Source organism: Tasmannia lanceolata, unplaced genomic scaffold (assembly GCF_043159265.1).
Source record: "Tasmannia lanceolata isolate RefF3 unplaced genomic scaffold, GAP_Taslan_0.1 ptg000013l, whole genome shotgun sequence".
Classification (NCBI taxonomy): Eukaryota; Viridiplantae; Streptophyta; class Magnoliopsida; order Canellales; family Winteraceae; genus Tasmannia; species Tasmannia lanceolata.
This window is the reverse complement of record NW_027518690.1, coordinates 5603849-5624517: the sequence shown is the minus strand read 5'-3', so window position 1 is coordinate 5624517 and position 20669 is coordinate 5603849. Positions and strand designations below refer to the sequence as shown.

The following is a 20669-nucleotide window of genomic DNA, read 5'->3' as shown; positions in this document are numbered from 1 at the left end:
TCAATGGCTCAACCCCAAGGTTGTGCAATTATTAAAATATGATAGTGCAAATATCAGCAGCCAAAAAAAGATTTCATAAAAAATAAAATTTCACTTTCCAGTAGGTTTGCAGTTTTCCTTAAAAAGTAAGAAATTTTTTTATTTTGGAAATAAAATTAATGAAAAATGAGTTTACCAAACACTGGAAAGTTCATTTTCCATGAAATAAAATACCTGGAATACGTGATGGGAGCAGCATAGCTGTCGAATTAACCCATTATTGCATCATTCCACCAATCCTAACCGTATGATCAGTTGGCAAAACAGTGATGGATCATTATTACTCAAGAAATTTAGGTCCAATTCAAAGTAGCAAAAGTAACCAGATTGAATGGTCAAGATCATCCAGCCAATTTTATTCTAGCTGTGAGCCTGTGAGCCAGCTATGAATCAGAGTAAACCCCTTGTGTAAAAGGAGTACCCATAAATACACAAGAGTGGGTGGTCCAGGGAAGAAAAGGGGGCCGATATATCACTTCCCTGAAGGTAAATTGTGCATGTATTTCCTTGGCAGCTGCTATTGGCACTGCCATGTTTCAATAATCGCACTGCTATTGACAGCTGTTTAAATAATAAAAGACAAGATGATTTGGTGAAACCATCAAAACATGGTCCGTTTGTTTCGAAGTAAAACCAAGTAAAACATGGGAGCGTGTTAATGCATACGGGTTAAAAGTGAACCAAATAATATGTTATGGCCACTGATATCAGCACGACCATGTTTTGATAATGAGGCGAACTAACTTTGTTTTATACGTTTTAATTGGGCAGTGAGCTTTCGTGGGATTATAATAACCTTTGACATCTGGTTAAACATTGTAAAACACGCTGAGTTCGCCTCATTATCAAAACATGGTGATGCATTTGACTCTTTTATGCCCAAAAACTCAGATTAGCCTTTCTCCCATTGTGAATGGCTTATATTTTTATTTTAAAGAAGCTTTGTTTTTAGTGAGAACAATCTCAACCCTTGGCAAAAATGTGAAAGGCTGAGTCAATACCCCTTCTAAATGAAGAGCAAAAAAAAAAAGAAAAAGTCAGTATAGATTCAATGAGAAAAAGGTCTGCACAAATCAGAGGGTCAAGACTTAAGATTCCCCTAACCCTAAAGCAGCTCACAATTCCAAATTCCAAACAAATACCAAGAATACCATGAAAGTTGCCCTACTAGCCTAAAAATTATTTCTGATCACACAAACAGTTCTCAAAGAACCCATATCAGGAACTTTTGGGGGTGGGCTTTCTTACTTTCTTCCATACTCAAAATATTTAGTCATACAAAACAGTCCCACAAAGCTAGAAAATAAAAGGTCATGCTCTATGGATTCAATGAGAAAAAAGTCCACAAATCAGAGGATTAAGAACTAAGATAGTCCTATGGAAGAAATTACCAAGACATTGGCCCACCATTCATGGTTGGATACTTGGATACTTGAATTCCCCAAACCATATTACAGCTCACAACTTCAAATGAATACCAGAAAACCATAAAAGTTGCCCTACTACCCTCAAAATCATCTCTTCTGCGTTCTGATCACACAACAGTTCTCAAAGAACTCATAACAGGAACTTTTGGAGGGCTTTCTAACTTTCTTCCATACACAAATATTTAATGATATAAAATACAGTCCGCGAATTTGCTTAGATAGGCCACCATACCAAAAGTAACCAAAGTATAGGGCATACCCGCATCGTAAATTTGTCCTAATCTCAGGTTTCCTCGTCATAAAAAACACCTCGAAGTCAGGGAATGTTTCCATTCCTCCAAATCACACCTTCTTGATTATCTGAACCACATCTTCATCTTCAAGCTCATGCTCCTGCAGTATCAAGAATGAAATCGAATAGTCAGAACGTTTCTATTGTTACATCACCAAGGTCATCAAGGTAGGGGTGCAATTTGGGTCGGGTCGGGTTGAGTTTTTGCTAAAAAAATGAATTGGAATCAATTCGAACCCGGCCCAATTTTAAGGTAAAAGCTCAACCCGAATTCCCAAAAAATAGACTCAAGTTGCACCATTTTTTTTTTTTTTTTTTTTGAATGGTAACAACTCAAGTTGCACCTATGTCACAAATAACTCTGATAGTTTCAAAATATAGTGATTTTATTGCGATAATTTGATAAAATGACAAAATCTTGAAATAATCCCGAGAAGTTAAAAAATATAGCAATATTTTCGTTTACCACAATAATATCATGATAGTTTTTATTTTAGGTTTTTTTCTTACTTTATATATTTTTAAATAATTTTATTTTTATCTTTTTTTCCCAATATAAACCCAATAAAATAAAATAAAATAAATACATCCCGAGATTTTCCCTTGCCAAGAAATACCCAAGAACGATATTTGTGACATATTGCACCCATACATCAAGGTATATCTCATGCAATGTGAGTGAAAAGCATGAGATCAAAGATCAAAGACAAATTGAAATATGCGGCAGGAAATGGATGGAACAAACCCTGCCAACCCTCTGTGGCTTATGTTTCGCACTTGAGCCCCAGACCAAAGCACTGTAGATTTGAACAGAAAAAAAAATTGATAAGGGAGACTTTAGTTAAGGGAGCAAAGTAAAAGATAAAAGAGAGCTAGCTATTCAAAAAAAAAAAAAAAGATTGCAGAGAGCTAAAATGTGAAATGGAAAATTAGAACTGTGCAATGGTGCAGGGCTACTCACTACTTGAACTGTTTAAGCATGTCCTTGTGGATTCTGTTGCAAAAGTCTTCAACTGTTGTCTTTTTGGATGACAGAATTACAGGGTCTTCATAGTCTGGATTCATTCCCTTCGGCTTTGTGTATATGCGCGTTAGATTAAGATATTCCCATATCTTTTCTAGTAAGCCATCAAGGTTCCATTCCAGGTGAGCACTGTTCGATAGGCATCACATGGACCACCAAAAAAAACACATAATAAGATTTACATTAATGGGTAAGAGGAAGAAAATGTCAATCAGATAACCATGATAGGCTAACTCTACTTGATAATTAAGACTGCTAGTTTTAAATTTCGGCTGAAATCCGAAATTTCGGCAGAAATATTTCTGTTTCGAATACATTGAATAAAAAAATACAGGATTTTGCGGAAATTTTGGGTAAATTTTGAGAAAATTAAAATTTTGCCAAAAATTTGGTTGAAATTTTGTTTTTCACCCTTATTTACAAAATTTCCACTGAAATATTAACGATTTCCACCGAAATTTTAAAACTTACCACCCCAATTTAAAGATTTCCACCGAAATTACCGACATCTCGGTGGAATTTTTTTTTTAAAAAAAAACCAAATTTTTATGAAGGTTTTCATGATTTTGGCTGAAATTTCCACCGAAACCGACATTTAAATCCTTGACTCTATGTAGGCAAGTCTGAATAAGCCAAAGAAAAAGCTTACCTAACAGGGCAATAATGAGGAAGTTTGTCAAGGATCTCGAGCTCTTCAAGGGTAATCTGGTCAATTTTGTTGACAACATAGATGCAGGGCATATATATTCTGCTACCCTCAATAACATCAATGAGGTCATCGGCAGTTGCATCGTATCGAAGAGATATATCGGCATTATGAATCCTATATTCACCACATATTGCTTTCACAGTTTCAAGGTCCAGGAGTGTATTTGTCACTGTTGACGTGAAATTGATCCCCCCTTTATCTTTCTTCCTAAAGGATAAATTTGGCGGTTCCTTGTTTAACCTGTCATATGAAGGGAAAAATAAAGAATAGAGAATGAGTAATAAAATCAATGTGAACCATAGTGCAGAAAACACTAACAGAAATGTTCTCTTTCTAACATTATAATAGGTAAACCAACCTTTGGAAATGTTTGTTCTACATAAGTATTTATGGATGGGCGTAAACTAATAAATCATTTATTGATGAAAAATACCAATTGAATAATGAAATGACGTTTCATAAATATCTTTCTATCCCTTCACCCCAAGAGAGAGAGAGAGAGAGAGAGAGAGAGAGAGATGATGCAAGTGGATAGAAAACATAAACTGCCATAAGATATCTTTCTAACCTCAAAGAGAACCATAATAGGACATTCCAAGCACTTCCATAAACAATGAACAGGAGCACAGAAGATAAAGTAAAAAGAAAGTGTCATCCAAAAGGGAAATGATATCAGCACAACCATATTTTGATAATTGCACTCAGGCAGTCCTTTATGATTTAAAGAGCTGTCAATGGTTGTTACAATTCCCAAAAAGCTCTTAAACGCCAATTAAAAAAGAAAAGACAAGCCGAGTTTGTACAACTATCAAAACATGGTTGTGCTGATATCATTTCCCTATCCAAAATTACCTTATGCCAAATCCCTCAAGCTCCTTTTCAATCAGACGCTTGTGAGTTATTGGTTTTATTGCATCAAGAACAATTAGAATACAATTGCATGTCCGAGCAGTGCTGATAACCTGGAACAAAATACCATGAAATTTTAATGAAGTGGACTGCAATTTACTAATAATTGGGCGGAGAGAAGTGTCTACAAACCAAGTAGGGGATTATTATATATTGGACATTTCTCAGGCCCCAAAACAAAGCATGACCAATAAGTATCTATTGAAGGTTTCAGAATGGAAAAGTACAGAAACTTCAAAGAAATTATCACATTAAACCCAAGTTGATATTAAGGAAATGTGTCGCCTAAAGGGGTTCCCATCAGTGATTTGCATCATTACTCTAGCACAATTTCCAGAAATTAAAAGAGAAAGATAAGCATTAAATACAAAGGAAAATCACCAACATACCCCAAACAGTGAATGTTAGGATAGTGGGTCTCTACAGACAAAATATTTGAGGACATTATGGTCATGTTAAAGATATATAGTGGTAAATGGCTATTTCCAAACCTGACGATAACTGGATTGATGTTCATTTTCTCAGATTTTGTAGCTGAGCAGTTCAAAATTTAAAAAATTGGACCAAAACCACCACCTTTAAAAAAACACCATGCATGATTGCTACCAAATACAATACTTGTGCCTTGATGGGACGTGATCATAAGAGTATAGTGCATGGTTCTAGAAACAATAAAGATTTGAAGGAAACATTGTTGGAATAAATTGTCACATCAAACACATTCCTTACCTGCCTTCCTCTGCCCTTGCCATCTTTCGCACCCTCAATAATTCCAGGGAGGTCCAACAACTGCCAAAACAAAGGCCCAGATCTACTAAGAAAGACAATGCATACAAGTATCATGCCTGAGCGCATAACATATTTGAATATTGAAAAAGAACATAAATATCATTTTGATGTTTAAGGGAGCTACCAATATGTCACTACAAAAGGAAATATCACAAACAAATAAGAAATACAGATAAGACAAAAGGCTGCCGACCCCAACTAGTTCGGGAAAAAGGCTTAGTTGAGTTGAGTTGTTCAGTTTAGATAAGACAAAAGGCAAAGAAGCATACAAATAATGATCCATAAACAATACGTGATGCAAACCATAGTTGCCAGAGTGGGAAGGGAGTGTGAGAAGCGATGTGGGAATCAGAAGCAGGAAGTGAGGGGTCTAAAAATGAGAAAATATTGGAAGTAAAAAGCTCAGCGTAAAGAGAAAACAAGTAGAAAACATCATCAAAAATAAATAGTGATCTGAATGCAAGAAGGAGACCAAGCATGGCCAACTTCCACTAAACCAAAATAGAAAGAGAGGAACAAAAACTAAATGGAAGATTGATGGGAGAATCAGCCATGATGAGAGCATCCCAAAGGCTACTGAGGCCTTTCCATGAGACATGATTAATTGAAGTAAAAAGATTGAACACCATATCAAGCATCGATCTTTTTGCTTGCATAAAAAACAGCTCAGAAAGCTTCCGGAGGATCAATCACAGAGGTGTTAGCTGTCAAAGCTTCCTAGGGATAACAGAAGACAGATTATCAACTTCAATCACAGGTAGCTGGGGTCTAGATGAAGTGGGTACTCAAAGAAGATTAAAAAATGAGCCAGTCCTCATAACAAAAACAAAGACACAAGAAACAATTACCATCGTAATAAACATCAAATCAAAATTGCTAGTTTTGTATATAGATAAGCATCACATATTTACGAGAAGGTCCAGAAGAGATAAAAGAGAAAACTTAAAAAACCAAAAGGCATCCCTAAAGCAAAATGTGAGGAGACTTGGTAAAAAAAAAGAAGCATATGCATGAAAAACAATGATAAACTAAAATTGAGCAAATAATACCTGAATTTTAGCACCTCTATACGTGATCACTCCTGGAATGCAAGTTAATGTTGTAAATTCATATGAAGCCACCTGCAAAAGCAAGAGATGCGAGGACTTATGGAAAACCCTAGGCCAAAACCTTGATAGCCGCACACAAAAAAAAAAAAAAAAAAAAACTTTCATGTATCTGACTTTTAATAGCCAAGACTTTGTCAAAAAGGTTTCAAGCATACAACATGAAATAAAGACATGCATTAAGAAGCTGATAAGCAAGAAAGCAACAAGAAAGAAACTTTAGTGGTTTAGCTGTTAGAATATATTGCAGTTACCACCACACTAATTTAATTTTTCTGTACTCTCTTGGACCAAGATCTACTTGTTTTATGATGAAGCCATGAAGGATTATCTTTTTTAATCATCCTCTTGAAATTTTCATGGCACATTCATCAAATCCACACGTTTAACTGGTGTGATAATCCACTGGTAATACCACCTAATTGTGTTGCGTCAATTTAATTTGTAATATTCGTTGTTTCATGCTGAACTTGCATGATCCATTTATATTAGAATCCAGATTCACCCATTAAGGGTGGTAAAACCTCCTACGATTACGGATCCACTAGCCCAGAGTGAGTTTCTATAGGGAAACTTGTATGACTCCTCTCGGGTGATCCCACCCCCATGAGAATACAGCCTCTCCTCATGTCATGAACATGAATATCTTTGTATTATATTATCCTACAATATGCTAAAATATTTATATCATGAACTGCAAATTATCTGGTTCTCGTATAAATAATCATTGCAATTTATGAACCATATTATTGCATAACCTAAAACATAATAGTAGTTTAGTGATTTAGTAAAAAAAAAAAAACTAATAACAGTATGTTCAAATGCTTAATTAGAAGATTTCAGTTAATAGTATGATTTCCAAATGGGTGCTGTTAAATTCGCCCCCTTCAAGTCCTTATTTGCCCCCAGTTTACCGAATTACCGGCTGTGAAGGTACTCCATCTCCCTCCCTCTCTAAACGAACACCAGGCCCAACAACTAAATGGGATAAGAGAAATCAATGATGAAAGGAAAACTGGTATAGAAAGTAAAAAGAGCAGCAGATTAGAGATTTTAATTTTTATCCGAATATGTGATAGACTGAAAAAACAAAAAGAATATATACCATTCAAAAAAAAAAAAAATGCATCAAAATAGGTCTAAATAAACGAAAACTGATATTTAGATTATTTCTGCAATAGAAATCAACAGGCAAAAAAAGAACAAACAACTGGTATAAAACATTAAAAAATCAGCAGATAACTGATTTATCCAAATATGCGATACATTGTAAGAAAACAGAAAAAATGTATCGAAATACGTCCCAAATAAACGAAAAAAATTGATATATAGATAATTTTGTCTAACAGAAATTAATGGGCAAAAAAAGAACAAAAAAAAAAAAAAAAACTAGAATTTCAAGAAAAAAAATATCAAGAGTGAAGGATTCAAACTAAATAGCGGGATTGGAAACAAAAAGGAAAAGTAAGGAGAGAAAAATGGGAGGAAGAAAGAAAGAGAAAAACTGAGGAAAATGACAAGAAAAGCATATGCAAGACTGAGAGGAAGCATACCTGGAGAAATGCATTATTAAGTGGAACCCTAGACCTAGAAAAATTAGAAGAGAAAGAAGTGAGGAGATGCGACGACGGTAAATATTAAGGGGAAGCAATACCTGCAGAGAGGAGGAAGGCAAAGGAAAACCCTCAACACCTGTAGAGAGGAGGGAGGCAGAGAAAAACCCTAACCCTAGAAAGCTCAGAGAGAGAGAGAGAGAGAGAGAGAGAGAGTACCGGTATCCCAAATAAATTTATGTTATGATAGACAATTACTTATATGATTCGAGATGAAGGAAATGGATTAGCGAATGCATATCATTGGTAAGCTTTTCTATTCTTATTAATGATTGCAAGGGATTAGGTAAGGGGACCCTATAGTTCAGTCTCTTTTTAGGCTTGTGAGTGAGGCCTTAACCTTCTTCTTCGTAGTGCCGAGGAGACTGAGCTGGTCAAACAAAAGAAAAAATATCAAAAACCTTGAGTCAATCCAGATCCTCTACCGGAAAGTAATCATGAAAGGTCAAACTCTCTCTAGTCACAACCCTCATGAGCTAAGGAGTTTGCCTCGCCAATAGCTAAATGATAAACATGTTGGAACAAGCAATCTGCCCCATGATATTATCGAGATCCGCCTCCTTTGTGTCCACGAATCTCCAAGGATAGCCTTTTTCCTCATTTGCCCAATGGATAACATCAAGTGAATCACCCTCAACAATCAAGGAACCAAGAACATCCCCCTCCACAAGCAGGATACCCTTTTTTAATGCAAGAACCTCTGCCTCATTGGAGTTCGTCACTCTAATGGGCCCCGAAAATGGCCACCTAACCAAGCCGTTTTGTCCTCTAAGAATATTGTGGATCCCAAGTAGCCTAGGATTTCCTTAACAAAAAGCTTCAAAGTTAAGCTTCACCGCCCCAAGTGGTGGATGGGACCAACAAGGAGAGGGTGATATCTTGCAACGTGCCTACCACGAACAACATCCAAGCATCACAGATGTCAGCCTTAGTAACGCAGCTAAACTCTTTCTCACCCACTACCCATCGCACCATGGTACAAAAAATGGCATGTCGGATCACATGCACCAGCCTCATCACTCTTTTGAGCACATTTCAATCCCTCTCTTTTCATAGCAATCATAACATCACAGAAAAAGCATGGCTCCAAAGGATCTTGGCCCTAGAAGCCCACGAAGTAAAGATCTAGGCATAAAAAAAGACCTAGGTATCAAACAAGGCATCGATATGCTCTGGAAATACCCATCTAGCCTCAAATAAGTCCATAACAAACAAAAAGGTTTCCCTCACAAAGACAGTGGATGATGAGATGACCCATAATCTCTTCAATCGCCACACACATGCAACAATGATTGATGATGAATCAGTGTCGATTTTGAATGTTATCATCAATGATAATCTTGTCAAGGCATGTTTTCCAATAAAAAGTGATCACCCAAGGGGGTGGGGGGGTGGGTGGGGGGGGGGGGGGGGGGGGGGCATTCAATCGATGGAAGGGGCTAATCGAGAAAAAAACCATCAAGATAGTCCTTCCAAAATCTGAAGTCCTCAAGAAGTCTATCGTCACACCAGGTGTCAATCCACAACCAAGGTTACATGGAACGCAGTTCGTTCCGGTACACGGTACAGGAACGGGGTACGATGGTAGTTCGGTACGCGGCACAATAAGGGTATATATATATATATATTACAAGAATGTCATTCCATAGAACACACTACATACATTTAATACACAAAATATAAAAACCTCATGTATGTCATACATATTTTTTCAAAAAGAAGGTTCCCGTTGGAATATATGAATATCCTTTCATAGTCCATATTGCATCCATTTAGTAAAAAAAAATAAAAAAACCTCATGTATGCCCTACATATTTTTTTCAAAATAAAGCTCTAGTTCCAATTCAACCCAAAATATATAAAATTTGTAGCTCTCTCTCCCTCTCGCTTCTAGTCTATATGCATCTCTCTTTTTCTCTCCTGCAGGTCGCCGCAGTTCATCATTTTTGGTGATCCAGGTCGCTAGTGAACCACGTTTGGGATCGTGCGAGCCCGGATCGCAGATCGGAGGGCAGATGGCGAATCCGGTAACTATGTCCACAACCGATTGTGTTCCCCAATTCCAACCCTGAATCTACACCCATCTTGGATATTAGCCAAGCACCTCATAATATCTCTCCAAACCGTGGCTTTGGAGTGGCAAAAGGAATTTTAGGAGTATCAACCTCCCCAACCATAACCATATTCCTCAGCAATAACAACCCTCTACAGAGTGCCTCTCACCAAAAAACCAAACCCATTTGCCAAGTAGGGTAGAGTTCATCATCCTCCTTTTTTCCTTGGGTTTGCAGACCACCTCACAGTTAACAAGATGATATTTCCTACTTCCATTCTTATCATCCATAGGAAGCTCGAGCTAATCACACTGTAAGCCCAAGGGTTCCCCATGGGTTCACTCAATCACCTTGTTTTGATGATTAACAAACGCAAATTGATTAGTTATTTATGGACTAATTGTTTGCCTTGAGTATTGTGCTATACACAGGGAATTCACATGTCAATCCATGCTAGCACACACCATTGATGGCCTATGCTTGAAGATGAACCAAACAAAGGAGCTAGAGCATTCTTGGACAAATCACACCTTGGAGGATCCACCAAAGAGAAGCTCAACATCATCCATATCAAGCATTGAACATACAGAGAAGTTCATGAAGGCCAAAGCTGGAGGATCAAGAACCTAATGCAAAGGACCAAGGAGCCTGTACCACAACTTGAAGATGTCAAGCATGGAAGCTCAACCATAGAAGATCCCAGCTCAAGAGAACAGTTCAAGAGAGTGGTAAAAAGGGTAGATTGTATCACCTATCTCTCTTGTGTTTTCTCTTATCAAGGCACATCTTAAAACCCCTAAAAATATGTTTTTCAAAGAGACTAACACACCCTTTAAGGACTTAAATGGATAAGTGAATGGCCATGGTGGTGTACCAACATGTTGGGACCCATATGGCATTCAACACAAGAATGAACAAAATAGAGTTCAGAAGCAACAACCTGGACCAGCAACTAAATCCTATCAAAACTTATTTAAAACATTTTCAAATATTTTTGAAAATATTTTTAACAAATAGCTCTCATTTTTCTCATATCCGTAGAGTATAGGAACGTCAAAATTCGACGAGAAATGAGGGAGATATGAATTTTACAAGTTCGACACTGTTTGCTGGAAATCCAGCCTCGGAACTCCGAGAACATTCTCGGAGCTCTGAAAAATGGTCCAGGTTCTAAAATTAAAAGCTCTGTTTGTATTCTCGGAATTCCGAGAAATGTTCTCGGAACTCCGAGAATACTACGAACTCAAAAAAAAAAAAAGTTGTTGGAGGACCAACGGCTAGTTGACTGTTTGACCTGAAAATTACTGTTTTGCCCCTAAAACGGTAATATGGTGTTGGGAACTTATATATACCCATTGTATGGGTTTTAAAGACTTGATGAACATGATCCAACCTTAACAAACCCTAGAAACTTATTTGCAACCATTTTTGGGTTAATTTCTCTCACCAATCCATTGTGCTTTGAGTTTGGGAAAATCATTTGAGATCGGTTTAGGTTTAAACTTGTTTATTCTTGAGAGCATCCTTGGAGCTTCAACTTGCATTGTAGCCTACATAGAGGCAAAGCTTTTATCTTCTTCTTTATTCGATCGGTGGCAAAGGCATCCGTTGTTTTTTATTCCCTTTGGTGAAGCGCTTAGAACTCGGAGGAGAAGGAGAGTCATTGTAAAGGTGGAAGGGCATCCTTATTTAATTCCCTTGGATTGTAAAAGCCTTGGAGCCGGGCGTCGTGGAGGTCTCAATAGTGGAAATCCTCAAGTGCGACCTTGAGAAGAGTGGAGTAGGCCGTTTGCCGAACCACTATAAATCTCTATGTCACTTGTGTGATTGGTATTTCTCTCACTCCTTCTCACTCTCTTATTTGATTATTTGTGCATAGAATTGAGTGAATAGTTAGCATTGATAATCAACCTAAATATCTTAACCTTGCTAACTAGGCTATTAAAATTACCTAATTAAGTTTGCTAATCAACAAGTGTTTTGAACTTATATTAATTTGTAATATTGTTTAAGTTCAACTATTTCAAACTTAATTAAACAAGGGATAAGTCTTGAGTGAAATATTAGGAAAAGTTTTTAAAAGGTAAAGGTTTTAAAAACATCCTATTCACCCCACCCCCCCCCCCCCCCCCTCTCCTAGGTTGCCAAACCAAGTCACTACTTGGATTTCAATTAAACGGACAATGAAAACGAGACATAATGCAGCGGGAAATACTAGCAAGAACTAACTTGATTAGTTTAAGTATACGACCCAGCGAGAGTAGACTCTTCTTCCAAGGTGCTAAATTCTTTTTAAGTCTTTCAACCAGTGGGGTCCCAAAAGCTAGTAAGAGGCTTTCTGATGCACAACAGCAGCCCCAAATAGGAGCTGGAAATAGTAGATGACCAACATTCCAACAAACTGCCAAACCAATCAACTTCCCCACAATCGAGCCTGACTCCCATCACAAAGGACTTAGAGAGATTAACTCTTTGCACATTAACCGCTTCATTGCACCTAATTATTGCCTTCAGGTTCCTTACTTTCTCTTCACTCATCTCAGTGAAGAAGAAAGAATCATTTGCATATTGCAAGTGAGTAATCTGCAGCTCGGACTGGTTAATGAAAAAGCCCCAAATGAGCCAACCATATCTCGCCTTATCCAGCATTCGACTTAATACTCCTGCCACGATCGTAAAGAGAACAGATCTCCATTGTAAAGACACCTAGAGCCTTGAAAAAATCATTTAGACAAGCAAGGCATCTCAATCGATACTAATATAATCACAAGAATTTTATTTTACCTTCACAACTTAAAAAGCTACATTTGAAAGACTGTTTCAAACCTCTTTTATGGTTAGCTACTCGCAGCTATTATCTTCGGTGATTTCAATTTTTTTATTATTATTATTTTTGAATGGCTCGGTGATTTCGATTTATTGCAATATATGAAGGGATGTTATCCCAATACATGGACTTTGTTGGGAGAAATCCAATATCTTTCAACTAACAACAATAAAATATTGAAAATTTGTGATAAATGTAATTTATTATAATAAATAAATGTAAATATTAATTTCTAAATTTTTATTTACTTTTTGAATTTTGTATATTTTCTAATTATTTTTATTTACTGCAATAATTTCTCAATATTATCCTAGAAGAAATGGCAAACTTTAAAAATATCTCTATAAAATTGTTGAGAAGAATATTTGTAACCCAAATACACACTAAAAACAAAAGAATTTGTTGTGCACGTGCAATAAGAGACTAACACCAAATTCCTTGAACTTTCTCTAAAAGATCAAACCCCTAACCACAACACAATGCCATGCACTTAGTTCATCATCGATGGGGCAAAGGCTGTACTTCCCACTCCTTTGAAATTAAAGGAAAATTTAGTCGATCGGAAAGCAGATATGCCCCACCTTCACAGATATGGGGTTTACTAACTCAAGAACAGGAAAACCATACAAAATATGCCACTCAAATGAAATCGATATAGACAACGAAAGATACATTTTAAGAAATGAAAATGGAGGAAGACAATAAAGCAAACTGTAAATTCTCTAAAAAACAAGACTAACAGATGCAGCTTAAAAGTTTATACAGTATTTTTTCTTTATATATACACACATACATATATGTGTGTGTACCTAGTCAATTAAACGCCATTCAATCACTGAATCCCAAGCAAAATTCCTAGCTTTATGTAGCCCCAAAGGAAGACAAACATTTTAGCTACGATATCTAGAAGAATCTCCGCAAGTTCTCGAAAATAAGAGTAACGGCCATAGTTTTAAATTTCGGCCGGAACATTTCAGTGAAATACACCATGAATCTGTTTTTAACAGGATGTCACCGAATTTTAATTCTGAAATTTCTCCGACATTTGAAATTTTGTTTTTACAAATTTTCCACCGTTTTCACCAAAATTGCTGAAATTTCAACTGTATTTACCGAAATTTCAACCGAAATTTTAGACATTCATTTCCACAGAAATTTTAAAAATATTAAAATTTTTAACCTAATTTTATGTGATTTCAGCCGAAATTTCCACTGAAACCGAAATATTTTGATTTCTGTTGTGGCAGAAACCGAGATTTAAAACCTTGCTAAGAGCTGCAGCTTAAAAGCTAATACAGATTTTTTTTTTCCTTTTGTGAACCTAGGCAAATAAATGCCCTTTAGTAACTGAATTACAAGCAAAATTCCTAGCTTTATGTAGCCCTAAAGGAAGCCAAACATCTTCACTAAGATAACTCGTAGAATCTCCAAATTACGCAAACCACGATTAAATAGAACGGTGTAATATGCCATCAACTCCTCGACATGCAAAGAAACGAGATCAAAAAAATTAACTGCAGAAACGAAAAAGCCCTGCGAGGGAAACATGAATAAAATTCCCCACAAGAGGTTGTGTGAGAGTTGCATACCTCTGAAAAAGTTCCTGTTAACTTATTAAGCAAGGTTGATTTCCCAACTGAAGGGAATCCAACGAGACCAACCCGTGAGTCTCCACTTTTAGTTACGTCAAAGCCTTCACCGGCAGCGGCCCCACCACCTTTAGTAGGAGGTGCAAGGAGATCCCGCCGTAGCTTCGCGAGCTTAGCCTTATATCATTCAAAACAACCAAATGCAATTAGGTTTGCAAGCTTAGCCATGTACTATCCAAAACAAGCAAATGCAGATATTTCTGTTCCATGAACTTAAAATTGCGTATGTTCCGCGGGAACATTGTCCACAAAAATTGCACTAAATAGAATTAGAAAGTGTTACAAAATTTTGATGTTCTGGGGAGAAATAAAAGATAAACCATTGGCAAATGTTCAGAGAGGAATGATTTCAATTATTAAGAATAAAGTCATTTTGCATGGAAACATCGGAGCAGCAAAAAGATGGCCATTTGGTGCAACTCCAAAATAAACAGTGGAAAGTCCACTAATTGGATAGGAGTTAGTTCAAAGATTCAAAAGAAGTTCTATTCTAGGATTTTAGAGGTACTGTAACAAAAAGAGCAATTCATAGGTATTAAAACTTAAAAAAATAATGGGTGAACTGGTGTTTGATGGAAGGCTGACTTAGTAATACTGGCAAATCTAGTCCTTTTATATGTCTATCCCGCGTGGTAAAGGCATACAAATGATCTAAGGTACCACCTTTCTTTCTCAGTGTCGGCCTTACGGAGATTTGTAGGAATCCTTGACGTGATTTAGATTTTTTTTTTTTAAAGAATGGTGAACTTATATTTGATGGAAGGCTGGCATAGTCATACCGGAGAATCTATGTCCTTTGAGATGTTTATCCCGCATAGTAAAGGCACAAAAATGAACTAAGATACCACCTTTCTTTCTCAGTGTCGGCCTTATGGAGGTTGTAAGAATAAATGACGTGATTTTAGAACTTTCTAATTCTATTTTTTTAATGGTAGAAAGAGGGCGTGGATTAAAACAAGATATTCTCACTAGTGGTAAAACACAACTCAATCCGTGTGTTGTTGAGTCTGGTCGTAGGGAACAATCTACAGCTAGGCCAAATGGATGTTAAAACGGTGTTCCTTCACGGTGACTTGGAGGAACAAATTTATACGGAGCAGCTAGAGGGATTTGTTGAAAAAGGCAAAGAGGATCATGTGTGTATACTAAAACGGTCTCTCTAAGGACTTGACTGATATCAACCATTGTTGATGATTGGCGAGGCACCCCATGGAGGGGGGTGGGCACCTCATGTGCACGAGGTGCGGAGCTATGTTTCAGAGAGCACACAGTGGAGGATGGTCTTCAGGTGGTTAAAGAATTCAAGCCAAGGTGGAGATTGTTGTGCAGATGTCTTGTATTCTGGCATTATACAGGACACTGACGGACTAACGTGCGTCACGCACACACTGGTCGAGCTATGTGGTTATCTTGCTAGGGGCAGTGTTTAAAAACGCGGATATGACACGGAACGCGGCCGAAGAAAATCCTTGTCTACTCGGCACGGACGCGGCCAAGAACGCTGTTGACGCGGCCAAGTCAGATGACTAGTAATTTTTATAAAAGATAAAAAAAATATACAAAAAAAAATATAGAAATAATAAAAACAAGTATTAAAGAAACAACATTTATAATTATCATCTTAAACTAAATCTTTAGTGATATAAATCATATATTTCTGCAAAAAACTAATACATTTAGGAAAATGATACATTCACTCATTTTTCTTCCCCGGGCCACCCCCTTGTAGTGTAAAAGAGTAATCATAAATGCGCTAGAGGGGGCTAGCCCAAGGAAGAAACGGAGGCGGATAGATCACTTCTCTATTTTTTTCATAAACAGTGAAAAAATAAATAGGCAATGTTAAACATTGATCCACAAAATATTACACATTTTTGGGTATTATGATTGTATGATTGGGGTTATTTCCAAGTGTTAGGAGACCCAAAGATAAGTCTATCAAATTAATGGACCGTTTTGATAAGCTTTCCTTTTCTTTTTTAATTGTCTTGTGATAGGTTTTTTGGAACTGTAAGTATGTAATAACTTTTTGACATTTGTTGATTAATAAAAGACCAAATGAGTTATTATCAGTGGGAAATGATATACTTGGCCCGTTTCCTTCTTTTGTCCACCCCCTTGTAGTGTAAAAGGATAGCCATGAATACTCTAGAGGGGGCTGGCCCAGGAAAGAAAATGGGGTCAATATATCACTTCCCAATAATATTTAACGGAGGTTAAAAGATGAGAGAGAGAGAGAGAGAGAGAGAGAGAGAGAGAGAGAGAGGATGGGACCAAGCACCATTCATAAATGCTCTTAGAGAGGGCTGGCCTAGAAAAGAAAAGAAAAGGGGGTGAATATATCACTTCCCAATATTTAATGGAGGCTAATGATGGCAGGTGAGAGAGAGAGAGGATGGGACAAAGTATGCCAGTTGTATTCTTCCTACACATGTTAGGCCTATAAAGCAAGTCAGAGAACATTTAGCTTACAGGAGAAGGCATTATGATGTGACATATTTGCACCTTGTTTTTACTTGGGACAACCCCTTCTTGTATATTTATGATTACACTTTTACACTACAGAGTGCTGTCCCATGTAAAAAAAATACTGAATATATTATCTGCCCTTTACAGCATTTAAAAATTTCAAATCCCACCAAAAGTTTTTAGGGTTTTGCTATTTCATATCTACACAACACGTGGTGTGAATGTAAGATGATCTAATGATCGAACGGTTGAGATATAAGGCATTGTCTTCCTCCTCTTACCTCTGACAAAAAACAAGCAACTAAGTTTTGGAAATGAACCAGAAGGAAACCCTTCTTTTTCACAGCGATGGATTTGCCAAACTCAGCCAGACACGGCATGGACTCGCCGAGTCTGTGACTCCTGAACGCGGCCATTGCTATTCCTCGTCGACTCGGCCGAGTTCCGAGCCGAGTCGACGAGTTTTTAAACACTGGCTAGGGGTGCCATGGGCAGCGCGCCGTTAGAAAATTTTAATTTTCAGATTTTTCTCTAAAGGATATTTTTGTAATTTTTTACATGTAGTGGTGTTGATATATAAACACATGTTAGGGTTACGGGATTAGGTTTTTCCTTGTGTTTTCTTGGCCAAGAAGAAGAGAGTTTGGGATCCTAGACCGAAATAGTGGAAAATCTTCTCCCGTGGACATAGGCATTGCCAAACCACGTAAATCTTGTGCTTCTTGTGTGATTGTGTTTCTTTCAATCACTCTTTTGGTGTTTTGTTGCACATCATGGTTGATCCTTGTCGAGAAGGTGTTTCTCGGTGTTTCTACATATTGATTAGCCGACTTTTCCTTCGATTAAATTTTATTGTTGTCATTTTACATGGAAGAGCTGATCTCTATTGATGAATGCTTTTAAAAGCTTTAGATCTTTATGAAATCTAGTTGCCAATTTATTATTATGTTCTGTTAATTCCATTGTGGGAAAATTTGTCACTGTGAAACCGAATTAGAAATCTTTTATCGCTCCTAAGTTCCTAGAAAATGACTCGTGAACCATAAGTTTACACCATATAAGCTTCAAATGCTTCTAAGAAAGCCAAATAATCCTTCACAAGGAATAAGAACGCAGCTGAAACTTTCTTATGGCACGTGAGTGCTCTGCAAGAATCTCTTCTCGCGTATTAGAGCATGATTACAGAAGGCTATGAAGTAGTGAGTAGTTAAAAACAAAAAACAACCAATGATACCAAATTTGATTGGACCAGATGCATCAGATCATTAGAAAAAACAGAAGTTTAATATAGGTGTAATGTAAAAAAGTCACACTCAAGTACAAACCCACTCGTGATTGTCAAAACAGGAACTAAAATCACTTTATAGGAGAGTGAATGAATGGTAAATAGATGAAGAACCTTAAGCAAACCAAGGTGATGGGCAGTAGCTTTATTTTTCTGAGTCCTTGCCATCTGCAATAAACAAAAAGCATAATTAATGTTCTAATATGTGCTGATTCATTAAAATAGTACAGGAAGTGAATACATAACCCGTACAAAAACCTTTAAAGATGAACAGTAAGATTGAATAAAACAAATGAGCCCACTAGCGAAGAATAATGCCCTGTTCGTTTCCGATTATGACAACCGATTTTAAGTCCAAAACCGATTATTGGACTCAAAATTACATTTAAATTTAAGTCCAATAATAGGTTTGGGGCTGACAATTGGTTGGCATAATCTGAAACGAACAGGGCCTAAGGAATCTTCCATAATTGATTATTTTAAAGATCCTTACAGCTCTATGGATTTCCAAAGAAAAGTAAAAGAAAAAAAAGGAGTCCAACACAATTTACTGAAAGATAAAATTTTCAGTAATTCATAAATATCTAAGCAAACTATCCATCAAATTGCACTGGACCACAGTGACAAGTAACAATATGAAGGATATGAAAGCAACAATAGGCCTTAAGCAAAAGTGCAAAACAAATCTGTATTAAAGTGTTAGAAAAATGTAAGAAAATTAAGACCCCACATAGTCACATACAATAAACCCTGAGAACATCTGCACAAAAATGATCAAAACCCAAAAAGAACAATCACTTCAATGCCAAAAATCACATAGAATTGCAAAGCCACTTGTATATAGACTTTACAAATCGAAATAGTGAACTCTCAAAGTCACAATGTATCCTCTAAAATATTTAACAATCCTACAACCAATAAGGCATACTAAAATGTTTAGAAACAAAATGCGCGGCTTAATCACAACCAAAAATTATTAGTACATAATACAAAAGGGCATGGGAGTCATAAAATTACAACAATGCCACTAAAAACAGTGAATCAGTATCAAAATCAAAGAACAAATGATAAGCTGATTACCCAGCTAAAATAGAGAAAACTCACCACAAATATCCATGTCTTACCCACAGAAATTTACAGCAAATTAAAACCAATTCATCCACAACAACAACAACAAAGAACCCTAAAAACCCAGTTCTTCTGTTGAATTTATAATTCAGATATGAGAGAAGATAACTAAAAAGCAAGTATGTTGAAATGGGTCGTATATTTTTCACGTAAATGAAATCAATTCGTATGAATTTGGTCTGATCCTAATGAGATTGATAAGAGAAATTGATAAAATCGCACAAATGGAAGAGAAGAAACTAGGGTTTTGGAGCGAATGGAATTAGGGTTTTAGAGATGAAATAAGAAGAAGAAGAAGAAAAATACCTCGTCTTCTATGTCTTTTATTTTCTGCATTACGGTCGCCATTGTTGCAGGAAAATACGAGAAGAGAGGAAAAAAAATTCACAACGCACTCTCGTTTTCTTTTCCTTCAATCCACAAGGAGAGACTAATATATGTAGTTCCTAAGAAATTAGCCCCCTTTCTTCCCCGGGGGACCCCTTCTAGTGTATTTATGGCGACTCTTTTTATACTACAAGGGGGTGGACTAGAGAAGAAAACGAATTGAACATATATATGTGGACCCTAGTTCCACATCGATGTGATCGGATCCGTGGGTCATCATCGAATGATCTTGGCCCTTGATCCATCAGGAGTCTCTTTTTGGTGGTTCCCTAATAAAAGCCAAGTAGTCGATGTTTGCAGTTTTTAATAGGTTAATGGGAGTATCATAATGTACTACAAGATCAATGGTCTCGATTGGATATACATGTCCTCATGTGGAACCCTAGAATTTATTGGAATCTTCTTGGGATTTTTAGAATTATTATTACTAATTACTAAGCTGAAGAGGTGAGGTTTTGAGTGTCGGATTCTTTGCTGAATATTTGTAAATTTCCCTCCTCTCATTTCCATTGATTTCCTCCAAATTTTATTATTGGTTATTAGGTCTATCTCTTGTTGTTGAAATATGCAGTGGAAATGAAAATGGAAATAGAAATGACATTGCTCCGAGGTGCGTTACTTGTCGTTGCTTTACTTAATACAATATTCGACTTCACAAGTTGACTAGTTGATGTACATAGGGGATCCACAAACTTGCATCCAAGATACAATGGAACCTGGTAGAATCATTAGTATTTGTTGATGCATCACATGAGTGAAAACAAACCTGAAACACCTTTTTGAATATCACAAGTCTATGAGAAACCAATTATTGTTTATGCAGAATGAAAATAACTAGAGAAATTTAACAAAATAAAAGAATAAGGAAACTTTGGGAGACTTTGAAATGGAAGCAAGAAGACTTTGGAATCGTTAAGAGTAGAGTTACTAGAATAAAATTTTGCATCTACAAGCAAATGATG

The 20669-nt window shown here is 36.7% G+C and overlaps 1 protein-coding gene across 2 annotated transcripts; it reads right to left on the bottom strand.

Moving 5' to 3' along the window:
• Positions 1-1343: 1343 nt before the first annotated feature.
• LOC143889608 (GTP-binding protein-like protein) lies at positions 1344-19760 on the bottom strand. Of its 2 annotated transcripts, XM_077393876.1 has the most exons (10): positions 19627-19760; positions 18307-18360; positions 14379-14555; positions 6239-6310; positions 5130-5189; positions 4344-4453; positions 3432-3731; positions 2720-2911; positions 2504-2555; positions 1344-1859 (listed from the first exon to the last, which is right to left on the bottom strand). In XM_077393876.1, the coding sequence occupies exons 1-10, from the start codon at positions 19666-19668 to the stop codon at positions 1809-1811; spliced, it is 1110 nt and encodes a 369-aa protein (XP_077249991.1). In that variant the 5' UTR covers positions 19669-19760; the 3' UTR covers positions 1344-1808. The 2 variants fall into 2 exon arrangements, with proteins under 2 accessions (XP_077249991.1, XP_077249992.1); XM_077393877.1 differs by lacking the exon at positions 6239-6310 and having other exon boundaries at positions 19627-19756.
• Positions 19761-20669: the final 909 nt, after the last annotated feature.

Excerpts from the sequence above, each read along its gene's own strand:
- LOC143889608 (XM_077393876.1), bottom strand. The coding sequence starts at position 19,668 with ATGGCGACCGTAATGCAGAAAATAAAAGACATAGAAGACGAG. Across the intron at positions 14,556-18,306 it reads ATCACCTTGGTTTGCTTAAG|GCTAAGCTCGCGAAGCTACG; the intron begins GTTCTTCATCTA and ends GAATGATATAAG. Across the intron at positions 1,860-2,503 it reads AGCCACAGAGGGTTGGCAGG|GAGCATGAGCTTGAAGATGA; the intron begins GTTTGTTCCATC and ends TTGATACTGCAG.